Below are 25366 nucleotides of genomic sequence, written 5' to 3' on the forward strand. Positions count from 1 at the left end.
TAGCAAAGAGACAGAGGCAGTTAAAGGAGACAAAGGACAAAGTGTAGAAGAATGTCCTTGATTGCCTGTTACTTTTTTTTTTTTTTTTCCACCTAAGAGCAGCCTACATGTAATTAGTGAATGTTCAGAGGAAAGTACTCCTGGGAGTGTTCAGAGTATGAACAGCTACAGAGTTAATTTCTGGAGAGAGTTTTTTCTTACTGGTGAGCATCATTCTTTGGCACTTGTGCTTGTACTTGGTCATCATGATTCGTGTTCCTTCCTTTTCTGAGACTAGTTCCCTTCTCAGAGGAGCCCCCTGGTTGAGAGCCCTTGATGGTGGCAGGAACTCCATCCCTTCATACCTGTTTGCATGGTATGAGCTTAGACCTTTCTCCTAAGGTTTGGTGTTTGCAGTTCAAATGCCTGTCTTGAAAATACAAATGTACACCTCACACAACTACTTTCACTGACAGTTACTGTTTGTGCTGTTCTTTCTTTTCCTAGATGCATCAAAATATATACTTTGTCTTTTAAGATAAGAGGTTTACAAGCTAGAAAACTCTGAATTTAAAAGATGTTTTCTAGGAATGTATTTCTAAGGCTGAAGAAAAAATTAATTGGTGAGGCTCTCCATAGCAAAGCATGTTGTGTATAAATTAGCGTTGTCTCCAGTCACTATAGAATGATTCCTCCTGATATATAGGATTTATTACTTTTAGTAAAAGAAACACACAAGTGAGAAAAGTTCATATACCCTCTCAACCAAAGAGCTAAAAAATTATGCAGTTTATTAAACAATTACAAAATAACAAATGAAAGTGCTGAACTGTAGTTTGAGTTGTAATAAAAATCTGTTGTAACTGTATTTTATTTTACAGATATGGCCTCTGACTGACTTTGGATTTCTACGTGCAAGCCCCAACGGCAATAGATTTCTTGATGATTAAAAGATTTAAGTGACTCTTGCCAGCTTTCATAGTATTTTCTACTAAAATCAATGGAACTATTTTTGTTTAGAATAAATACAAGTATTACTTGACAAAGATGTCTCTCTCTGAGATTACATCTAACTTGAAAGTGGGATTGATATACTGCAGTCATCAACAAAAATGATATGCCTCTTATTCTGTTTCCTCTGGCTATTCACAGTAAGTGCTTGGATTTATTAGAAAGTTTTGGCTTTTACTACAAGCCAAGGTGAGCATTGACTGCTAACAAGGGATGAAAAAGGAACAATGCACTATTGTCACACAGCCAGAGCCACACATAGGCTGTGCTGACGTGAGCAAGTGGTGTGGCACGCTGGGATCGGAACTGAAAACTAACAGTGGGCTTCTGGAGTTGCTAGTCACTTGGATATCTGTGTTTTGTAGGGTTCCCCTTGAACTGGCTCTAGTTTGGCCCAGTGGACTGTATGCCCAGCACAGCTTCCTAGTTAGTTTTCATCTAAGGAATGAAGACTGCATTTATTCAGATGATGGAGAGAGTCAATTCAAAATATGCTCCTGCTCCAAGCTGAAAAGTTAATGCAGATGCAGTGTTACAGTTCGGTGCCTGGACCTGCTGCTTTGTACTGAGACAACCAGCCAGTTGGACCTGAGAGTCTTGGCCACCTTTTTCCAGGGCTCAGGTCCTTGTGAGGATTTAATGAAGTTCAATATTTAGCATAGAAATAGAAAATGTTCCTGTTTCCCATTAATGCCCCTTACTCTTCATTATCTTCAAAGCATTCTCACATGTATGCCTCCTGATTAAATTTTGTCATCTGAGCTGCTAAAAGGATTTAACCTAAGGTATAGCTGATGTAGACTGAGATTGAAAGAAGCTACTTGGTTGTTTGCTGGGAAAGAAATGTCATTTAGATCACAAGATATATTCTGGTTGTACAGAACTTAGTGTTCTGTTCTGGAGGTTTTTAATAACTAGCTCTTTAGCTGTGGAAGGAAAAAAAACAAGCCTCATGGGTGCAGAGCTATGTTAGCAAATGGGCACATTTCCTCTCGTGAACTTGCTCTTCTAGTGCCCTTTTCTTCAACACATATTTCTTTAGCAGGTGCTGTCCACTCTGTCCAGTCTTTTTTATTTGTAACACTTAATGTGCTTGATTGAAATAATCATTGAAGGATCTCAATAACAAGTGAACATGTGTCACAACAAACCAAAGATACGTCTTTGGTTTCACTCTTGAAGACAGTGTAATTCCCACCACATCGACATGAGAGAGTATAACATTGTTCATCTGCCAAAGAAGAAAACAAAAAAGCCTTTAGTGCTTGAGAAGAATCACAAATTTATTTTGGATTTTCTTCATAAAGGTGCTCTTAATAACAAATGACCTCCCACTGCTGGACTGCAAATATCATCAGTACCTGTGCTACCATTTGTTGCTCAAAAAATAACTATATTATTAAAATGTTTCAGTGACTGTGAGGCGTTTTCACACCAAACAGCCAGGGTAGTCTCTTTAAAAAAACAATTAATAAAAAGATGCACATCAGTGAAACAGATATTTACAGGAAAAATTAGGAGGTATTTGTCATATATATGAAAGATCAAGGATGGTTCCAAAACAGACTGCTAACCCAGGAAACAACAATAAAACAGAAGAAAGGAAAGCAGACAGGCTTTTCCCCTCACAGCTTAAAAAATGGGAAAAAAAATCAGCTGCTTATTCAAAAAGCAAGTAAATTATAAAAGCTAAAGCAATATAAAGGAGGGAAGTAATACACTCAAAGAAAAATCTGTATGAAGACTCTGGCATTCTCCTATCACAGGAAGGGCAAGAAGATGCATGAGAGATTTGAGAAGAATTTTTTCGGTTTTACTCCAAGAAGAGAGTGAGAACAGAACAGAATAACTAAATCTGAGCAAAATATAAAAAAAGGCAGAACTTAGAATAAGACAACATAATGGTATCAGATGCAGAAAAAACAGAAAACAGTTGCAGTGACAATGAAAGGCACTGGCAACAAGTAGTGAGGCACTCATACCTTCGTTCCAGGACATATCCTCAAGACATATTTGTGCATGTAGTGGCCACTCCTTTGTCAGATTATCTTCTACAAAGAAAACATGACAGATGTTCAACCCTGGTAACATACAAGTCCTTATTTCTTCCTGATAAATTAATAGTTTTATGTATCTAGCAGTCAGTCTGGTCTCTATTAGAGTCATACCTCGACCACATTATCAGTTAAAAAAGCAGTTCTCTAAAATTTTAGTTTCCAGATCTCTCCATAAGCTGGAAAATGTCCTCCTGTACTGCCAGGAGAAGTAAATGGTGAAGATGTATTACTGAAATTAAGACACTACTGAAACCAGTACTTTTGCACATCTCAAACAATTATGTAAAATTAGGGGCAAACTTTTGTTTTGATAGAAATACCTTTTAAAAGCCTGGCTGTAACTCCAGTTCCACAAGCTGAATTTGTGAACGTCTGCTTAACCTGTACTTCTCACAAAATCACAGAATGGTTGAGGTCAGAAGGGACCTCTCAAGTTCACCTTATCAAACTCTCCTGCACAAGGCAGGGTCACAGCTAGAGCAGGTCAGATCTTAAATATCTCCACAGTCCCTCTCATTAGAAAGGAGAGACCAAATAAACCCCCCCCCCATAAGCACCACGTAAATGTCAGGGTTGTGTGTGAGAATACCACCAAGATTCCTGCAAAAAGATAAATCATTCATCAAGATACTTACATTTGGGGTTTTTAAACAGGAAATTTAAGGCCAGTTTAAAAAAAAAACAACAAACCAAAACAACCACCAACTATGAGTCCTAGTCTTTATTTTGCAACTAAATGACTGTTCTAATTTTAACTGAAATGTACATTGTATATCTTTGACAATGAGCCTCATCTAAATTAGTTTTAATGAAGGAGATAAAAACAAATCAGCCACACTGGAAATAATGAGAGAATCAATACAGCCTCTTTGACATTACCTTTGCTGAACACCTATTCTGTAATGAAAAGAAAATTAACCCACTCACACCTTATACTTTACTGCTGTCAAAAGAAAGGGAGAAAAAATCAGCAGGAGTGTAATGATGAAAGAAACTGGAAGATACACTTACCAGTCATCCTCATTGTTGTGCATGCTTCAGTACATCAACAGGAACTATGGGCAATGTTTTAGTTATACAAAGTAACAATATTTTTCTTAACACCTGATCAGAAGATTAGTTAACTGCATGAAATGTCAAAAATAAAATAAAAGGTCAGATGGTCTTAAATCACAAATAACTCTAATGTTACTTGGAGTTAGTCTGGTACGGCCTTTTAGCTACAAAACATGAGAGCAGGACTGGTGAATGTCCTGAAATCACTCCCGAACCCCATCAGAGGCCTTTCCTCCAGCAGGCCTTGTGTGAAGATTCCTCCTCCTCTTTTTTAAGGAAATTAAAAAAAAAAAAAACCCAACCCAAAACCAGATCAAAATGAAGTCTGTCTACCTACTTACCTTCAGGTTCATCTCTCTACTGTGGTAAAAGAAGACACCATAACTATGAAGCACTTCCTATTTCACCTGGGTTGTTTTTTTTTTTTTTTTTAATACTAGGAAGAAAAATTCACAAAGGAAAATGGTCTCTTAGGGTTGTTGTAGGAAGAACACATTTTCCTAAGCTTAATTTACAGGTAGCAAAAAATTGAGTTAAAAAGAAACCAGGCTTTTCCATTTGGAATTAATGAAGCAGGATTTCAGTCAGAACAAGTTTTTTAGGATTGGAGGTGGAGATGTGGGTCATGTCTCTCATGGCAGAGAATACAACAAGGGCAGATGGACCATATGCCACCATGAAGAGAACTGGTGAGATCCAAATTCACATACTTCCTGAAGTGAAGTTACTCATGGATCACAGAATCATTTAGGCTGGAAAAGACCTCTAAGAACAAGTCCAGCTGTTAAAGTAATGAGGAGGAAAGAATGAAGAGGAAGGCTGAGGAAAAGTCCACTCTCTCTCTTCTATTCCAAACATAGTACAGTCTGAAGCCCAGGAAACAGAATCTCAACCACGCTTTTCTAATTAATTAATGCAACTGTAATTTTGAAATTAAAAAAAACCCAACAAAACCCAAACAACCAACAGGCAAAATGAATCACTCATACAATTCCCAGCCTGAACTGAGATCATTATTCATAGTCCAAAGCTCAAGTCTGAAAGAGTCTTACTGGTTATCAAACGATGTCAATTTTCAATTAGTCCTCTTGACTTGAGTAAGTCTCCAAACAGGGTATATAATCCTATAACCACTCGTATGCTGCACTTGTTTGTTTATCTGGTTCAAGAAGGAGAAACTTATTTTCCAGAGTTGAACAAGCTTTTTTATTTTCCAGTTCTCCTACTATATACACTCCCCAATCTGATGTGTCTTAAGGCAGCAGAAGCAGATGTAGCCACTTATTTAAAAACAGGCACAGCCCAGCAGGAGTTTGGGGAGCTCACAAGCAGAACTGCAAACCTGACGGTTTTCACAGACTGTTAGTGACTAATATTTCTTGTGCTCTTCCTTATTTCATCTACATCATTATTATTAGAACCGTGACTCCCTTGTTAGTGGTTCTTTGAAGTAAACTGGTGTCTGATTTTCATTCACTTGCTGGAGGAGAATTCAGACTGGTATTGTTACCAGTACTGGGTTATGTGGTAGGCTTATTTCCGTGTGATGTCTGCTCAGGCTGTAGAACTCTGTGTACAGAGTTGTACTTTCTGAAACACGTTTCTGAACATACAGGGAAATTTGTGAAGACCTGATCATCTACTGTAACTTGATAAAGAAATTTTAATTCACAAGAAGTACAGCCTGCCTGTCTTTGCCATCTCTTGGATTTGTCGGACAACAAGAGGTGAAAGGATTCTGCAGCTCCATTGTCTCAACTGCAGGATCTAAGAAAACACTGGCAGGCTCATCAGAGAGGTTTATGAGCCTGCAATTCAAAGAGATTAAAAGGAAAAAATCTACTGAGATTCTTTCAGGCTACAGAACAACATTAAATAACTATTAGCAGCTTGGTTCAGTAAAGCTTTACTAGAGCCCTTGCTGGGTCATTCAGAAATTGTAAAAGAGGAAAGGTATTTAAGTTTCACTTGAGGATACAATAAATATTTCTTGGGCTATTTAAGGCTGAGTTTTAGAGAAAGGGTTGCAAGCAGTAAATGGAAATTTAACCCTTTTAACAGTTTATGGTAATAATAAAAATAGTCATAATACCTAAAACATTTTTCTAGCTCTTTATCAGTCAGATATTCTTAGGATTGATTTTTTTTTTAAACCAAACACATAATTTAAAAAGTTCAAGATACATATTGTCCATCAAATACCATTCATAGCATCTACTCAGTGTCAGAATCATCACAGTACTCAAAACCTGGATGTTTTCACAAGTTAACTTTTTCTAATAGGATGTTTAGTTTTTAAACAAATACTTAAGTTTGAGTCTCTTGCATTAATTTAAAATAACCATGCTTACGTTAATTTGAAATTATAAAGAAGTCATGCATTGAGAATTTTTATAACAAAAAGTTACGTTTCTTAAAAAAAAAAACCAAACCCAAAATACTGCTTCACTTGTAGCCAAATGCAGTTGAGAATTAACTCCAGAGAGGTACCATAAAAGGTTTGTGTTCCAGCACTAGCTGAGGGTCTACAGCAGTAAAATCCATGGCTGGAGAAGGAATATACACTTCTGTCAAAGAGTATCACCTGGCACACTGAAAAGCCTCCAGGAAAAGCCATGTTAAAAGCTTTATTTTGGTCTAAAAGTTGTTTTTTTTTGTTTTTTTTTTGTTTTTTTTTTTTAAGAAGGAATTTTCTTAACAAAGAACAACTGCAATATCCTGCATTCATCTTTTTTCTTTCTTACACCAAGGTAGTCAAGGTCTTCATGTGCCATTTCTGCTCGCTATTAAAAGCATTTTTGTAGGCTTTTGTCTTGCTTCTCCTGCTTATTCTCATAGTGGAAGGTTGATGTCTAACACAGGATCATCACTTTATTGCTGGAGCAGGAGGGAATGCTGGATAAATGAGAATGTGACTATCTCGGAAAGAGTCTTTCCAGTTTACTGTACTGGGAGAGGAATGGGGAAGGAGCAGGGGGAGAAGGAGCTGCCTTCTGTTCAGCTTGGTTTGTCATTTTCCTCCTCTGACCACACCTGTACAAGACTCCCTTTCTAATCCTGCAGTAGAAACTTAACTGAGAGTGAGGACACATCCTCAAAGATTTTTCAGGTTTAAAAGAGATTGGTATTGTCAGTGAAAGCTGAACTAGCAACCAGATATTTCAAAATGAGCTATTTTAGGCTAACTAAAGATTTTTGTTGTGCCTTACTGCCTAAAGGGAAGGTACAGAGAAGATGGAACGAGACTTGTTCTCAGAGACAAATGGCACAAGCTGGAACACTGGCAATTCCAGTTAGGACCTGTAATTCTTTATGTCTAAGAAATTAAACAAGAACAAAAGGAAAATGATGCTGAAATATTTATTTATGTATGAAAACAGTATCCCCAATATTGTTCTAAAAATATAATTTAAAAATTGAAAATCAAAAGGAGTAACGTGCTGAGATGTGGAAACTCCTGCTGGTGATTACATCCCCCACTCTCTAAACACTTGGGCTTTATGGACACCTGTAAAAACTTCTTATCCTGGATAAGAAAACAACCCTAGATTCTTAAACTTCTCCACCCTCTGCCCCAAAAACATATACAAAGCAACAGATTTTAGTGTCAATCCCATTACTGGCTTTGAATTACTTGCTAAATTTAGTGTCAGAAATTGATCAAGTCACCAGTTTATTGATTTAATTTTAATTTTGACCTATCTGTTAATCATTCAGAAATTAATACTTAAAATGTAAAATGAACTAGTAAAATTAATTATCTTAATTTTGGGATTGTTTAGATACACAGTTCCTTTGCATTTAAGTCAACAAAAATCCACAACAGTTGCGGGGCTGCTATTCAAAGGCATCTCATTGCCTGCAGCTACCTAATAGGAGGGTGTAGAGAAGACTTTGCAGAGGTGCACAGTGGAAGGACCAGAAGTAAAGGCAAAAGTTGCCAAAAGAGTCTTTATATCCAGCTTGATAGAAGGAAAACATGTTTTGGTTGGTTTGGGGATTGGTTTTTTTTGTTTGTTTGTTTGGGTTTTTTGTTTGTTTGGTTTGGTTTTTCTACTATGAGGGTGTTCAAACACTGGAACAGGCTGTCCAGAGCAGCTCTGGAATCTCCATCCTTGGAGATATTAAAAACTGGGCTGGAGAAGGTCTGAGCAACTGACCTACAGGACTTGCTTTGAGTAGAAGACTGATGTAGATGACCTGTGAAGGTCCCTCCTGATCTATGTGATTCTCCGATTCTGTGAAAAGTTTTTTATTCTTTCAAACTGTGACACAAAAACATGAACTTTCAGGGTTCAGATGACTACTAATATGAAAACTATAAGAGAGGGGTTTTTCCCAAGCTAAACTCACTGAAAAACTTTTGGTAATTATTACTATCAGACTTGCTTTTAACTGCATATTCATCTTTTCTAAACTGGATACCAAAAACAGAATGGAAAAATCTCTTAAGAAGAAAATCTGTTGAGGAAAAAAAAGTCCATTCTTAATAGGTGAATTGTTATGCAGCTTTTTTACCATTGCCCTTTTTTTTTTTCACAGGGATCGGAAGCAAAAGATTCACCATTATAAAAAGGTATTCTTATATGGCATTAAAGATATGACAAAACAATGAACTGGAAAAATTTTCACAAAAAATACAAAGAGGCAGTAAGATTTCCAGACCAGAGAGGCTTGGAGAAGTATTTGAGCCAAACCTCTAAATGATTTGAGGTTTGTCCTTTCCTCTGTAATACTTATGGCCTGAAGGCATGAAAAATTAGTAGATCCCTGTGATACCTTCAGAGAAAAGCAGCATTAAGACATGAAAGCACATTCACTTGCTATTCTCAATGACTCAAAAAGAAAACCATAGAGCCCCACAGAATTTCAGCTTCTTAGAACTTCCCTGGCCACTGAATTTCTAAGCCAAGTAATTAAGATTTAGTTAGTATAACACAAGAAGGGACACACAAATAAACAGTCTGTGGAATGGGAAAGAGACTACAGTGCAGAGGGCTTAAAGGCAGCCACACACACACGCACGCTGCCATCCTTCAGATTCTGCTTCCTAGGCTTCGCAGCCTTACTAACCTGCTCTATTATCTCTCTCATCACTGTTCCCCTGAGCTGCTGTCTCAGTTCCTTTGTTTCTGTGAGCTTTTACAGCAGGGTCTATGAATTTGTCTAGAATCATGACTTCAGAAGCAGCTTGACAGGCATTCAAAGAACTAGAATTTATTTCAGCATCATTTTGCTGCCAGGGAACATGCTGCAAAGAATGCAGCCACACTGCACATGTATGTTACATGTGGCTTAGTTTCCAACCCTGGGTCCCCTATGAATGGCACCCTCTATATTAAATCTTTCCCATTCCCAAATACCTGTGGAAATAAATGGACAACTTGTTTTCTTTATTTACAAAGTTTTTTACAGAATCTTGAGATGGCTTTTCCAAGAACTCATCTGGATGCAGAAGAATCTCAGGAAATAGAGATAAACTTTAAAATACTGTAGAATAAGTTTTGTCAAAATTAATTTATCGCAATGTCCTTAAATCCCTTGGGAAAACAAACTAACTTATTAATCTTGATGTAGTTCGTGACTTCAGTGGATTAACCTGACCCAAGCAAAATGGAACTGCATAGTTCGTATTTAAGCTTTAGGTAAAAACTCAGTAAATATACAGAAGGCTTCTAACATAATCCCTAATATTTCTTTTTTCCTATGCATGTACAATTTGTGAAAATGGAAGACACATCTGATACTACAATGCTAAGAGTACCATAGGATGAGAGGACTGGGTAGCAGAAATTCCTGTCTGGCATCACATTCAGGCATTTAAAAAATAAGTTTGAGATGAAAAAAAAATTGTTTAACTTTAATCTTAATACTGTTTACATAACAAATTAGCACAAGATCAATTTTTTTTTTCATTCTTTAAAAATATTTATTCAGCAGTTCTGTTTTCACCTCTCCACCCTCTTTTCCAAAACCCACACAAAGTCTGAAATACAAGATTATTTAACTAGAGAATTCATACTGGGTATATACAATTAGATATCACTCTTTTTATCCTGCAGTGATGCATATCTGCCAGAATGACTAAGCCTTTGTCTCTCAAAGTTCTGGTATCCGCAGCGGCAGGGGAGTTAAAAATCAGCACAAGAGAGCAAGGTCTGATGGTGTGCCAGTGTACAATGGCAGAGAATTCAATAACAAGCTGCAGAGACAGTGGGCTTTTATCAGACACATTCAAAAGTGGTGGTGGCTACACGTCAATGCTGGACCAGAGTGTGTTACTGCAGAGTGCGACTGAGTGTTTTCCCCACAGGCAATCCACTATTATTGACTCCCCCCATTAACATGTAGGGTGGATATACATTTATTGAAGGTTCTAATGGAAGGCTGAGGGACTCCTATCCTGAGGCCAGAGCAGAAAGACAGCCTATCACTTCATGTAATGGTAGCCCATGTGTGACAGACCTGACCTACATTTCCCCCCTTTCTTTCTCACAACAGCCTGTCACTGTTTTAAGAAGCTATTTTCTGAGAGGTATAAAAAGAAAGGCATGCTAGAGCTGCCTAGTTAATGTGTTATGGTGGAATATTATTTATAAACCTGCTTTAAAAAGACTAATTTAGGCTACAGATGAATTACAAAAGCTACCATAACACACACACACCCAATTAGAATTCGTCTTAATGATTCTGAAGTGCTTATAAAGCCATACACATTGAACACTAGGTATACACGGATTAATACCTGTATCCAAGATACTGCAACAAAATATAGTATAAGACTCAAAATTAAGAACACTTAATGAAGCTGCGTTAATAAAATAAAAAGGGCTAAGTTCTGCGATCAGTGTAACTTCCAATTCATTCAAATTATTAGGAATAACACTGCCTAATGTTTTATTGGAAGTAACTCAGTGTTTTCACTAGCTAATGTACGTGTAGTAAAAGCTATAAATAATGGATCCATGTTTGAAAGTAGGACAAGAGTGAAAGAAACATTTGGTTCAGCAATAACCAGCATTTTAAAATACCATCTAACTACCACTCCCAGCCCCTGCTTATTTAAAGAGCTGCTGCCACTACAGCACTCCTTGGCAGGAACCTACCACGCTGCTGCAGGTCATACTCTTTTTTTGTCTCTTCATTCCCTAGAATTTTCCACGCTTGATCAATTTCGATGAACCTCTGCACGCGCTCCTCCACTTCTCCTGCTGGCACATCTGCCTTCTGTTTGTCTGGATGATACTGCCAATCAAAAAAAAAAAAAGTTGAGGGGAGTGGAAGTGAGGAGGGTGGAAGAGAAACAATCAATAATGCATTTGATATTCAGTTAAAAGGACAGAGAAAAGGAGAAGGTCTGAGCTAAGGTGCCAAAGGAAGGGAGACAACGATGCTGGGCACGAGAGAAAACTGCCAATTTAATTAGACCACTGAAATGGCAACAAAACCACCAGTGGCACAAATGTCACCGTGCGCACTGACGGCATTTTCTGGATAATTTGCTGATGGAATCATTGGTCTTCTGGACAATTTACCTAGAGAGAATGACTACCACAAACAGAAATAGGTACATGCAGAGGACCACGACACGGGAACAAGAGGAGGTGCTGGAGGTGCTAGCAGCTCTCCGATTTAAACAATACCACCAATGTTTAGTTAACACTGTTACAGATAAATTGAATACTGTATTACATGTACCTAGCTTTTTTATTGTTATTTAAGTGGTAAATAGAATATACATGATCAAATATAATTTCTAATACATGTAATTCTACTTTTGAAAATATGCCTCAACATCTTTAATTTCCAGTTCAGTGAATCAATAGCCCTTCCAAATATTTAAAGTCATGGATCACTGGCTACAAAATTGTGTCCTTTTAGTTAAGAAATGGTTATTCAAGGACATGGCTGCAAGAAATCCCACCTTAAATAGGCAATAATAATTAAAATAGTAACAGGTTTTCTTTACCATTTGTACTACAGCTTCTGAACGGAGCATTCTGACTTCTTGGTTCAAATGTCTGCTGAAAAGGAACCCTCAAAGCTCCATCTTCCTGTAGCTTTAATTAATCTCCAATAATATCTTTTTTTGATATTTTAAGTTGCTCAGTGTAAGTGAGGGACCAACAGGAAACAGCATTTAAGATGAAAAAGTTGCAAAATAATCAGACTTATCAGCTGTTAACTGTGTTATAAATCAAGATATCTCTTATTCTGGAGCTTTCACTTCTGCCCTTATATACTAACATCAGCTGGGGCACTGAAACGTACAGAAGATTTTAAGGCTTAGAACACCTGGTCTACAAGTGTTTGAGCAGATTTCTGATTAACTGAATCCCTTTGTGTTAGTTTATATTTAATTTTGGAAAAGAACGAAAAGGATACTAATATTGTGTGCTCTAAAAAAACCCCAAATTTAAAAGGACCAATTCTTTACTCTATTCCTCTTTTTTTTTTTGTTTCATCCAAATTCATTATGTACCTGTTCTCATTCATTCCCTTTTCCTACTTTCCAGCTTGCTGATCAAAATCCAAGAATGCTTTTCTGTAGCAAAAATCCACTCTTGACTCAAGTCCTTATACCCTTCTCTTTCATCTCTGAGACAGCAAACAACGTGTTCTCTCTCCAGCTGTTTAGACCCTGTTCAGCCAGCACAGACACCAACCACAGAGGACACCTTACCAAAGTTTCAACCAACCTTCTCATAGCTGAAGTTTAGAGAGAGTACTCTAATGTCCTCCATCAACCATACTCTTTTTTGGTATCTTCCCTCATTACTGGTTACCATATTCCTGCTTCTGATTCTCCTCCCTCTCCAGCACACCCTTTAGAGGAGCTGCCTCAACAGAGCCAGGGGTTTGGTTTGGCTTAGAGGGAGGTGAAATGCGATGTATGTTTCTGATCTCCTCCTCTTGCCCATTGAGCCTTATTTCTGGGTTAATCTCAGCTGCAACTGTGTCCAAGCTCTGTAATGAAAGCAGACAAGCTTGTTTTCCACTCAACCTATCTCCTTCTACTCAAACTGAACTATTGTTTATCTCTCCCTCTATGCATCCAGCTGTAAGTTCTGACTCAAAATGTTAGAGCCCAATGTCTCCTGCAATATCACGTCTCAAAATCTGTGCAAATTATCTTTGTGTCATTCATACCTGCCACCTCAGCACTGTTTTCAGCTGTATTACTGCACTTAGGATATATTTAAATCTTTCTGGCTGCATCTCTGCAATGTTTTTGAGAAGCAAAATGTCCATAAAAATTGCTTTTAGTTGAGCACTCATCAGAATTTTTGAACACAGTAATAATTTTTACTAACATGTTACTACTTAATAGGACTTAGAAACAATAAAGGATATTTTCCCCAGTCTGACAGAGGGAAGGGAAACAGAAGGTTAGAGATGTATGCCCAATCTAGTTTTCCTTTTTTATACCTCTACTAGCAGTAATTTGCTAACTTCTTTCCATTACTGAAGACTGTCTGGAATTTGTATCACACTACAGCATATGATGCTTTGTAGTTAGTGTGAATGTTAAAAAATAAACTGATTGATAATGGAGATAGGTTAATTCATCATTAACTATGAAGAATACCTTACAGATACACATGATACTGCTCGCTCCCCTAATGTTTATCTTAAACATCACACTGTCATAGTATTTCTTGAAGACTCTGGCTCTTGGTGTAAAGGTTAATTTTAAATTTTTTTGGGACAGGTATTTGATTTGTTTTAGTTTTTACTGTCACTAAGAAAAAAAATGAAAAAGCATGAACCTTGAAGTCCAAAGCTCAAATGAAAAACACACTTTAAGCATGATCTGTTGGAGATTTGAAAGTCCTCATGCCCTTTTCAGTTACAGTATCATTATTATACCTCTCTCAAACAACTGTATTCAACTGTCTTATTTTTAACACACATCTGACTGTATTTTCAGCAGTTTGGGTACAGAGGGGAACAGCATATCACCTGGCAAACATACTCTCAAACACAGATACAGGTTCAGTTCATAGTTATAAAAGTATCCAAAAATTTAGAATTTTTTCATGGAACATCTTAGTTTAGGTAAATTAATTGTATTTCATTATGCTAATATATTGCCTTTGATACCTACTACAGAATAAAGAACAAGCAAGTGAGCAACTTCTGTCTCAGAAAAAAGGTTAATGTTGTTGTGTTCACCAAATAATTAAAAGTGTAGACTCTCTGCAAATTACTTGAGTTACATCATATATTTTATTCAGTGATATTTTTATTTATACAGTGTACCACACATATGGTTTTCACCTACAGGGTTCATATAAGAATTTGGAACACACTACAGGACATTCAACCGCTACATTCTTTATTTCTGCCTCCTTTATACTCCACAAAATTTGGTCCCTTCTGCACTTGAAGAATTGCAAAATTAATCCCTTTACTTTAATCCCTGGAAGTTAATAAAGACCATCTGGTTAACAACTGTAGTGGTGTTACATCTCCATAACCATACCCACAGACCTTAAGAACTCTCATACCACAAGATGAGAATCTACAATAGCTGGCTGAGCTTTGGTTGAGCAAATCAGGCAACACAGAGATGACATGTGAAGGTCCCCATCCTCCTGACACTTGTACGAGTTGCTTAACTTTATGCAATAAATGTAATAGGGTTGATTGATTTTAATCAAGTTCAAATTAGCAAGCAGAAAACCTCTAGTTAAATCAATTTAATGTACATTTCTCATTGGTGCTCATGAATTTATTTTTCGAAAGAAATTTACAGCACCCAGTGAGAATCAACTTAATATGACTTATCGGGAGGGGAGGGGTGAAGCATACAGGCACAGATTTTACACTAAATTTGTAATCTCTTGCTAAACTGTAGAATACACAATGACTAAACAGCTTAATATAGTCAAACTTTTACTTTACTCATAGCTACTTTTCCATATGACAAATTAGAAAGGCTGAAAGGTTAAAAAAAGTACTATTCTTTCTCATTTATTGCTTAATACATCACCATGGTTATTTTGCCTTGTGTATATGGGGTTTTCAGTTTGAATAGCAAAGAAGCATCACATCCTCAATTCCATACGTCAAAACAGGAGGCTTGATTTTCTACAAAACTACTGTTTCTTACAAATTTTTATTTAAGTTATGAAAAAGTGCTTTAATTTACTATTACGTATTTCACAAATAACTAAAGAACTTCTCCCTAAAACTACATGGCTTTAAAGTAAGCCTATTTAAAATTAAAAATTTCTATTTCTTCTGACTGAGGAAAATTAAATAGATGAGCTCTAATTTTTTTCCAGGGTTGAAATAAAGAATACTGTCCACTTTCTACAGCTCTGTCTTTCTAGCATAGTAAATTTCTAAACTATCAGATGTATCAAAGATTTTTAACTCTGAAATTATCTATAATCTCTTGGAATCACCTTGCTAAATTAAATTTACAAGTTTAGACAAGTCTTGAATTTCCACTTTATTTCCACAGGGGATAAGCACCTATATTTGAATAAGGGATATATTTAAAGCTAGAGATGTGCCCTAAGTTCCTGAGTAAATCAAGTAGTAAGATTTTAACAGGGGATTCCAGTACTTGTGCTTTTGCAGGAATTACACCTAATGACTAAATCTAAACTGTACGTAAGAGCTAATGATAGAATATTACCATCTAAAATTAACTTAGTATCTCTTAGCATCCTTCTCCCTTCCTCCATGTTAGGCATGTAGGAGTAGCTAGAATAGTTTTATAGCCTGACAGTATTTGTTTCATGTAATGAAGCTAGAAATAAAAATTCCAGCCAAGTTTTTTTGTTTGGTTGGTTGGTTTTGGTCGGGTTTTTTTTTGGTCATGGTAAAAGTAATAGGAAGCCACAGCGTTGATGGACCTATACTACAATACCTCCGGGAATTTGTAAAAAAATATGGATTTATATTAAAAAAATAAGCAGTGGTGAAAGACACTCAGTAATGGTCAGGGAAGAGAAGTTCAACCCAAACTTTACAAACAGAGCGCTGCTCCGTATCTGGTGAAGTGACCATTTTTGATTAATAACAGAACTGAATTAAAATTGCAAACAGAGGAGGTAAAAGCCACAAAACTGGTACGCAAAGGGTGGGTTGGATTTCACATTGCAGAAGTGAAAAAGTCACTATGACAAGCATCAGATAAGTATGAGATAACAGCAGTACACAGCAATGGCATCCACTTCTGCTGATAGGAGAGTCAGATGAATGGCAGCGAGTGGACACAAGAGTTGGATCCTGCGCTGTTCAGAAGAGAAAGAATGAGAGGGGGAAACATTGGAAGCAGCTGGATAAAGAGAGAAACCCAAACCATTCTTTTCAAATAACATTGCCAGACTCACGGCTGGGAATCCAACAGAATGAGACTTTGACTCCTTACTAGAATACCAAGTGCTTTTAAAAATCACATTATTTGGGGGTTCAATCTATTTATTCTTGTATCAAAAGCTCAATATTGAAGAGGCAATGTATTCCAGTTTCAGAATCAGAATTGTCTCTCAGAGTCAATATATTACTATTTATTTAGTTAATACGTCTAAACTATTATTTTATTTATTCCACATTATAATATAAATTAAGTTAAAATTCTTTTAAAGACAAAATGGGCATAAGGAAGCAGAACAAGAAAGCCCAACACCAACAGTCTTGGTCTATACAAAGTTTAGCAACAAACAAGTGTGCTGCACTAAGACAAAATGCACAAATCCCTACCAGTACGTCCCTTGCAATATAATGAAGTACCTTCTTTTGATAAAACAAAACCAAAATGCAGGTGGAAACTATGTTTAAAAACATTTCTCATGCTTTACACAACGTTTTTATATTATCCACTGTCACTGTTATTATCTACAGGTTAGGCTAATGAGGTCAGGACAAGAACTGTCAAGTGTTCTCATCTGACAGAAGTATTCATAGGTCCATGCAAATTTGTCTGTAGACTACAGAGCCCATCATAACACTTCACATCATATTAAAAGGAAGCTGCAAGACAGTTAACATTAAGAAGAAAAATATTAACCATCTATTTCCTATTTAATTTCCAATTGTATTCTGAATTTTTGTTACATTTCCCTGCCTTAAATAAAATAAAAAATTTAAAAAAAAAAAAAAAGAATAAATTTAACGCCAGGCTGTTCTTAGGAGGAAAGTCCTTTGCCCCTGTTTACAATATATGTAGTAAATACCAGTTTTTACTGGGACTTGCCAATAAATCTCACCCTCTGACACAGAGTGTCTGTTCATACTCAGTTTTTGGCTGCTCTGCCACAAATGCCAACAAAGGGACCAATTAATGAAAACTTTCTTGATCCATTCCCAGTGGATGAATGTCCGCCTTGCAGAAGGTACCTTGACAACACTCATCTCGCACAGGCCAAATGGTTGCTCTGTGGTAGCAATTAAGACACCACCAGCCTTGGCTAGATTTAAACCAACAACCAAATCTGTGTAGATCTGACCAAATGCTCATAGAAATCTTGAGAAATTAACTGCTAAAAAAGGGCTGGATTGGGTCATATAATTGCATACGTTTCTTTAGTTATCTACAGACTATGTGGACACATTTTTATTAGAAAGAAATTACAATTCTTAAAACAAGATTCCTTAATCTGGCCACATAACCACAATATTTAAACCACATCTATAAATATCTAAGAAATCAACAACTCTTCTAAATCATTTCAATAATCAAAATTATATGGTAGGTTGACTTTCTCCGGATTTTGGACTTTTTTTTTTTTTCTCTCCACAAAAAGCCAGTGTTCATATTCCCATAGCTTTGGAATCAAGTTTGGACAACTAAGCTCAGTGCAGCATCCCTCCTCTTGCTAAAATTCCATTTGTAAATAGAAGAGTTTGTTGCTTTGATGCAGAAGTGCCTATCTGAAAGTCTCTATCCACAGACTGTGGACATGAGATAGTAGTGTGATAGCTAGCGGAAAAACCTTGCCTCCACTGCAAAGTTCATACTGACTTTGGGTTTTTGACAAAGGGGACCCTTCCTGAAATCTCTCTCCTCAGGCAATTAAAGTGTTCCTGGTCAAGGCCCCAGATCTCATGGTCATTATCACAAAAGTAGGCATTCTGCCTCTACTGGTCTCAGGGCTCAATAAAATTATGTTGAGCTGAGATATTAAACTTGTGTATCTGAAATATTATAGCTGAGCTGAACAGAATATAGGAGAGTGGGTTCCCCTCACCACCCCACATCCCAGCAAAACTGCACATTTCCAGTTCTATACTGAGTCATTACAAAGCTTTTCGCAATATTTTTAACCAAATTATGTGGCATGTATTGAAAGTTCCAGATCAGCTGATAAAACACCAAAATATAAAGCTGAACAGTCTCCCTGCTGGACACAGCACAAAAAAAGGAACCATATAATGCAATTACATCACTCCAGGAGCTATATAATTACACTTAAAGTTAACACTTTGCTAATTTTACATACATAGTCACACTGAATACTTTAAGCCACAAATCTCTATCGGCATGTAACAGAATTAACACACATATTTAGTATCACCTACACCATGTATATGACAGCTATAGCTGAGCAATCAAGCACACCGACTCCAAATGATCATCTCCTCTGGTTGTGGGCAGCATGACATACAGATTAGAATCTACACAGACTGGCTGTTCTGCTTCAGGGTGGAACTCTTTTTTTTTTTCCTTGCAGAATCTATTCTGTGATGGATTTAAATTGGAACACAGACTGAATTACAAAATTGTTTATCAAACTGGAATTTGAATTTTTTGGATAACTAAATTGAAGAAAAAGCACATGTTTTAGCCACCTGTGCTGGTGAAGAAAAAAGGTGACAAACATGCACTTGGCCCCCACCCTGTGGCACTCACTGAAAGGTCACAGAAAGAAGCCATTTTCCAACTTCTCTAACTGAACTCACTAAATTAGGGCAGGATAAAAAAACCATTTAAGTACTTTATAAAAATTTAAGTGATTTATTTGATAAAAGTATTCCAAAACAGGAAGTGGTTTATTTCAGTAAAACAAAGAAGCTTAAACTGCAGGAGAAAATTAATTCATTTTGAAAAAATATTTGTTTTAAACATGTAAACATTAAACTTTTCTCCTATCATGGGAAGAGAGAGAATTTCTGAATGAACAGTATGAATTAATTACCAATATATTTGTATAATTGAATGGAAAAAAAAATCCTAATTACCAGTAACCAAATAATTCTGTCAGTACTACCTTGCTAGACTCAAAGTGCTTTTCAATTCACAAATACTTAATTTTCAACTGAAAAACTATTACAAACTAGTATGTAATAGAAAACTAGTTAGGGTGGAACTCAAAGGACTGTGGTGTTACCTGCTCTTAATGATTTTGCTAGATGATTAGAATGATTTTGCTTGTTATTTTTATCACATGAACCATCAGGAAATCTTACTGCCCTAGTATTTTTTCCTTACTTCTCCAAAAAGCAGGAAGAAAAAATACAGAGTTTTATTAAAAAACCCTATTTAATCTACTTCCATAATTTGTAGATCACCTCTTACATAAAAAAGCCCTAAACAAACAAAAGGCTACGTGATTTTTAACAGAAAGACTTGTATAAAACATAGGCTTGATACTTTGATACATGCTCCTTTGTATCCCCAGCTTTCCCCAAGTTTACAGCGGAAAGTGAAGTTTTGCAGTAATGAAGATTTCCTTCGCTGGAACTATGCTGACATATTCCTTTTTAGCTTTTCTACAGGCTTATTTTGCAGATCAAGGTCTTGTATAGGAGCTACCCTGAAGCAACAATACACTCTGGGCCCTGTGGCCTACATGGTTCACCAGGTACTAATTAGATGGCATGTTCTGTCAACACTTTCTTGCTCTTCTTCTATTAATTGATCATCCTGCCCAATTAATACAATGCAACACCAGTTCCAAACTCCTTGAGTTAAGTTACCTGGGAGAAAAAGGATGAAAGGAAAAAAAACCTCCAGAAGGGTCACACAGTGACCACACTTGTCTAAGATCTGGAGTGACAATAACACCACTATGCTGAAAGGTTAATTATGTTCCTAGTAACATTCTCCTGAGTTTTGTTTTTTAATCTAAGAAAAAAGAGTAAACAAGTATAAAAGCATTCTTCATCTAACAGGTTATGTTAAATTTTGAAATGGTGACAGCTTATGGAAAAAATGAAGGCTGAAAAACTAAACTCAGCCATTAACAGCATATTCCTCATCAGAATATCTGCAGTTAATGTTATCACTGTTAGATACTGTGTATCAGAAAATGCCATTAATATTGAGCAGAAACTACAGTATACTAATCCCACCTACGTATGCAAGAGTCCAAACAATGGCTGCCCTTAGTCACATACAGTCAGAACAACCACAGATCAGCATTTTATAAAAACTGTACAGAAACAGAATACATGTTTTCTGCATTTATTACACTGCACTAGACTGCAGAAGACAACCGACAAAGCAGCTGCCAAATACAACACACTACTGCCACCTAATGCTTGCTGGGAGCTCACATCAAAACCATTTCATTGTTTCTCTGAACTACACTAGCATGATGAAAAATGGAGACCAAAGCAAATAAAGAAAGTTTATTATTGTGTTTAAATACCTGCTTCACATTTCCTCCCCTACAGGCTTGCTAAATTGAACTGCTCTGATCATATACTTTCCTGTAATACAAAGACTGTAACAGGCAAGATGTATGTTCAGTGAGCGAAATATGGGACTCATTCATCTGCACAGATATGGGTGTCCTCGCTTTGGTGGGACAGAACGAGGCCCATGGCATGCCGGCTGTTAGCAGTCTCCCATCAGCCAGGTGCTGAGGCTAAGAGGGGCAAAAGCCAGGGCAGGTGAGCCGAGCTGGCTAACAGGTGTGTTCCATACCATAACCCTCATCATCAGTGTAAAGGGGGAAGTTTAAAGAGGATGGGAGGGCTTCTCCTGCTTTGCCTTTCAAGGATCACTGTCCCTGGACTGGGCTGAGTCTAACTTTGTATATTTTTGTTTCATTGAATCTGTTTTCACTTCAACCCACAGCCCTGCTGTCCTTTTCCTGACACCCGTTCTCAGCTGAGGAGGGGCCATCAGGTGATAGAGCGACTGGTATATTTTAGCCCCAGATACACACTGAACACAGACAATCAGGAAGGTCAAACATGCCCTTCATTGGGATACTCACATAAAGAAGTAAGTACATTCACTAGATCAGGCTCCACACTTGCTTACATTTTTGTAAGTTATCCCCTGTTAAGTAACTAGCACAATTCAGTATTGAAAAGCTTCACATGGCAAGTATTTGGAAAGGGAGGGGGGAAGAATCGAAGAGGTGCGGACTTATGTTAAAACAGCACAAAACAAAATTACTTTGAAGGTGTTTTTCTTATTTCGGTGATTTTGCAACAAAGCACTCTCTCCGAAACGTGAAACTTGCTCACTTCCAATGAAAAGAATGATTCCAGGTCTTAAACTTGCCTTCCTAGCCCACAATCAATCTTTTCAATATGCTCACTCAATTGGCAGAAGTTAGGAAGGAATATGGAAGTAGCCTGCTTTTCCACTTGCAAGCAGGAGAAACAGAAAGTGGAGAGTTCCTTGTGACATTCAATCTTTTCATACAGAGATTTAAACTTACTCAAAGAACGTCTATCCAAAGACAGCTGGACAAAAGGGCAAGGAATTTATCTTCTTGATTCATTAATTCAATCCATCTCTTCTTCCCTTTTTCCCCAAATACAAACAATCTTTAAGCTTTTTAACAACTTTAGCCTTCTCCCACCTGATCTTGTTATCTGCTTTGACACTGATTCCAGCCTCCACTGTCCATCTCCAGGATGATTCTTATTCATAGGAAATGTTCCTCATTTGAGGAAAGGTAAAAAAATACAGTTTCATTTTCCTTCTAATCTCTTATACCTTATTCATTCTATGATGTTTTTCTGACATCACTCGGGAATCAACTAGCTGGTGAAAACTGTCCATTCTTCTCCCTTTTTCCTCCTTACAGTCTGCCAGAATCAATCTGAGCTTCCAGCACAATATTCAACTGCTTTCATGTTTTACACACATTATCAATCTTTTCCATACTTTTGGGCCAGAGGGATAACCACTGCTTTACACACACCCAGTATTGCGGACTTCCAACTGGAGACAAGTAAGACCCATCAGAATATAAATATTTCAGATAATATTATTGCTGCTATAACTGTTACTATAAGGAAATATTTGCTATGACTCAAGGTACTTTCAGCAAAGCATCAAGAAAGCACATAGGAGGAAGATGGAATTTTTCTGTAACATTTTAGTTATTCATCACCCAATTAATAACTTTTAAAGAAAACATCCACAGACAACCCAACTTGCTATTTTAAAAATAGCCAGCATAAAAAAAGGTTAGGATTAAATGTACACAGCAATATGCAGACCACATAACAGGCATTCACTAACAGCCACACCGTAAAAACACACAGGTTGATACTATCAATCTGATACTGCAAATTCTTGAAAATTACTGGAGTCCTCTAAAGTAGAATTAAAAAAACCCCCAAAAACCAAAAAACAGAATAAATTACAGCCATAAACTCATTAATTTGCATCTTGATTTTTTTTTTTAAATTATCTTGCTTAAACATACTTTAAACTTCCTCAGCCTTCTCTCTGATTAACCCAAGAATTTCACCACATCTTTTACATCCAAATCACACAGGCTGATAACCTTAATTTCTGACCAGAGTATTGAATGGTTCTATTATTCACTGGAAAATCTTAAATCTTTTGTCAAGTTGGGCATGAATCTGAGCTGAGAGCCCACTTAAAAAACCAGAGGAGACCTGCTTTTCCTCCTCTGTGCTTGGTGTCTGCTGCCAAAATCCCTGTCTTTATCATACTTGTTTTATATATTTCACTGCATTAGTAGCAGGATTGCCACTGTAATTCTGACTATACTTTTATAGAAGGAAATTTCATCTTCCACGGAAATAGTTGTACCATAATGGCAGTTACACAGACACTTAGGAAACTAGTTTAGGTAAATACTACTTTGACGTGAAAGCCAAACCCAGAATCCTGTATCATATTATAAAAAAAACCAACCAGGGTTGCTTAAACTACTGAAAAAACAGGCATGAACTTTTCCAGCTGACATGTACAGTAGTGGATGAAGGAAAACCCACAGGATGCTATTTCCTGGCTGAGTCACACCTGGCAGAAGGGCAGGGACAGGCAGGTAGGGGCAGCAGCCTTCAGCTGGCACTGTGACTGGCAAGATGAATACCTTTCTGCAGGCTAAGGAAGTCAACTACTTTGATACTCCACAACTCCCCAAGAACTGCTGAGCACAAAGCACAGTTCTTTGTGTTGTCCCCCTCCAGCCCCAGATGACTGTCACTAAAACCAACCTAAAGTATACCATTAATTTTCAAATTAATTTTGAGTATCTAAAAATAGACAGACACCCTAAAGAGGTCAGATTTAAGCATAATGCAAAGTAATCAAAGTCCCTAAGGCACTTCAGCTGCAGAAGTCAATGTGGAAAGCAGGCCTTGAAAAACAGAGGACTTCTTTTAAAAAAAATATTTATTAGCAGTCATCCACTTGCATAACACTTCAAAAGTTGCAAGTGTTTTTGTTTGTTTTTTTTCTTTAAAATATTTCTTTCAGCTTTCCCTATTTTTAGGTGCAATATATATAGAATATCTACAGTATTTGAAGCCATTTGTGATCTCAAAACAATAGGTTAAGCTCCAGTTGAGTTATAACTTTTAAAATGGACAGGAAAAGCTAAATATTAACAGAATTTAACACTCGGTTTAGAAAACATTTGGGTGCAAAACCCATGAAGAAACCACCGACCTTTTATGAGGTATCTTAACTTGTTTAACTAGTGACTCAAAAGCACAAACCCAGAAGCACCACAGCCTGTTGCACAGACAATACTTTTGTATCTTAGGAAATGCCAAATAAGTCTAAAGCATCTTGAGAAGCCTTAACCCTTAAAATCAGAGGCCCTGAAGTATGAAGTATATTTCATGGATACTACATCGGTATTTAAAACAAACAAACAATAAACCCCCAAAATACACATCAGCATTCAGTTTTTTTCAAAATAGACAATTTTTTCAAAAAACAATTGCAACCATAATCCACAGAATCACACAAACTTTGCATGTAGTTTGCATTGGATTTACTGACACTTGATGGCTTAAAGGATGCATTCATAGCTGGACTGATCACTAGTTCGGTGTTAATTTAACTTCTGATTTGAGGTTTTTCCATTTGCAGTAAGGAAGCAGCTTTGACAGTGTGTCCTCATAACTACTAAAAGGACATACTCAAGCAAGCCACGTGACAGCAGCATACTCTGCTCACACAACAGAATTTATTATTGATCTTTTTACCATTGACATTCAATAAGCACTCTATACAGACTGTCTTAGCCTTTCCAGAAACTCCCAATTTTAGGAAGGAATAGTCAAGAGATATAGATAAAAAGGTAAAGTAATCACCTAGGTGAGATCAGCAACTGTAGAGGAATAATCCAACATCTTCAGTACTTGAGTTTCAATGGCAATATTTACAGAAGCCATAGTCATCCTGAGAGAATCCTGCCAAGCCCGTACTTTGCATTGCTCTTCTGTAGCAGTAGGAGCTAATACAGTATTGCAGGCATGATCTGACAGAAGCTAAGTACCTCTTAAAGGAGGAACTCTTGTTCAGGCTCTCCTCAAACACCTAATTAGTTACCACTTAATGCTTATGTCAAGAAAAGAAAAATGTTTAGCTAAGATGGTGCTCAGAAAGCTCATTCATCTTTATCTTCTTTGACCATGGACATTCTTAGGTCATAAATCCAACACAGACTGTGAATTTTTTTGTTACTGTTAATTTATTTAGAACAACAACAAGGGATCAAGTCTTAAAAAATATCTATTGACTTTCTGGCCTTTTAACATACTGAAAATTAAATGACAGATAGTTTATCCAAATGACTGGCAGACTACAACATAAAAGCTGAACTTTCTTCCTATAATTATACAAACTACCTACAAAGTGTCCTACAAGACAGCCCTTCAGGAATAAGAATTTGCTTAAGCATTAAATCAGTTCAAGTGAGCTCATGTCTGCTGAGGATTTAGGCTCTATGGGAGATGAGAAAGCATTCAGGATCAACTGAGGCAAGGAAAAGATAAAACATGGAGCATGGGACAGTTCTTACATAATTCAGATTGTGATTTTCTGACTCTGAAGTGTTTAAAGATGCAGG

The 25366-nt window shown here is 36.9% G+C and overlaps 2 protein-coding genes across 2 annotated transcripts in view; one reads left to right on the top strand and one right to left on the bottom strand.

Annotated features, from left to right (window-relative positions):
• Positions 1-1025, top strand: part of IMMP1L (inner mitochondrial membrane peptidase subunit 1) — an 18275-nt gene extending 17250 nt beyond the window's left edge. The window contains exon 5 of the mRNA XM_010163944.1: positions 861-1025. Coding sequence (XP_010162246.1) covers positions 861-929 — 69 coding nt within the window. The 3' untranslated portion in view covers positions 930-1025. The remainder of the gene's footprint in view (positions 1-860) is intronic.
• A 1008-nt stretch (positions 1026-2033) lies between these two features.
• The window catches only part of DNAJC24 (DnaJ heat shock protein family (Hsp40) member C24), a 28269-nt gene continuing 4936 nt past the window's right edge, over positions 2034-25366 (bottom strand). The window contains exons 2-4 of the mRNA XM_010163945.1: positions 11210-11348; positions 2973-3041; positions 2034-2221 (exon numbers count right to left, since the gene is read on the bottom strand). Of these exons, the coding sequence (XP_010162247.1) occupies positions 2097-2221; positions 2973-3041; positions 11210-11348 (333 nt within the window). The 3' untranslated portion in view covers positions 2034-2096. The remainder of the gene's footprint in view (positions 2222-2972; positions 3042-11209; positions 11349-25366) is intronic.

The sequence above is a fragment of the Antrostomus carolinensis genome, unplaced genomic scaffold (assembly GCF_000700745.2).
Source record: "Antrostomus carolinensis isolate BGI_N321 unplaced genomic scaffold, ASM70074v2 scaffold5553, whole genome shotgun sequence".
Lineage (NCBI taxonomy): Eukaryota > Metazoa > Chordata > Aves > Caprimulgiformes > Caprimulgidae > Antrostomus > Antrostomus carolinensis.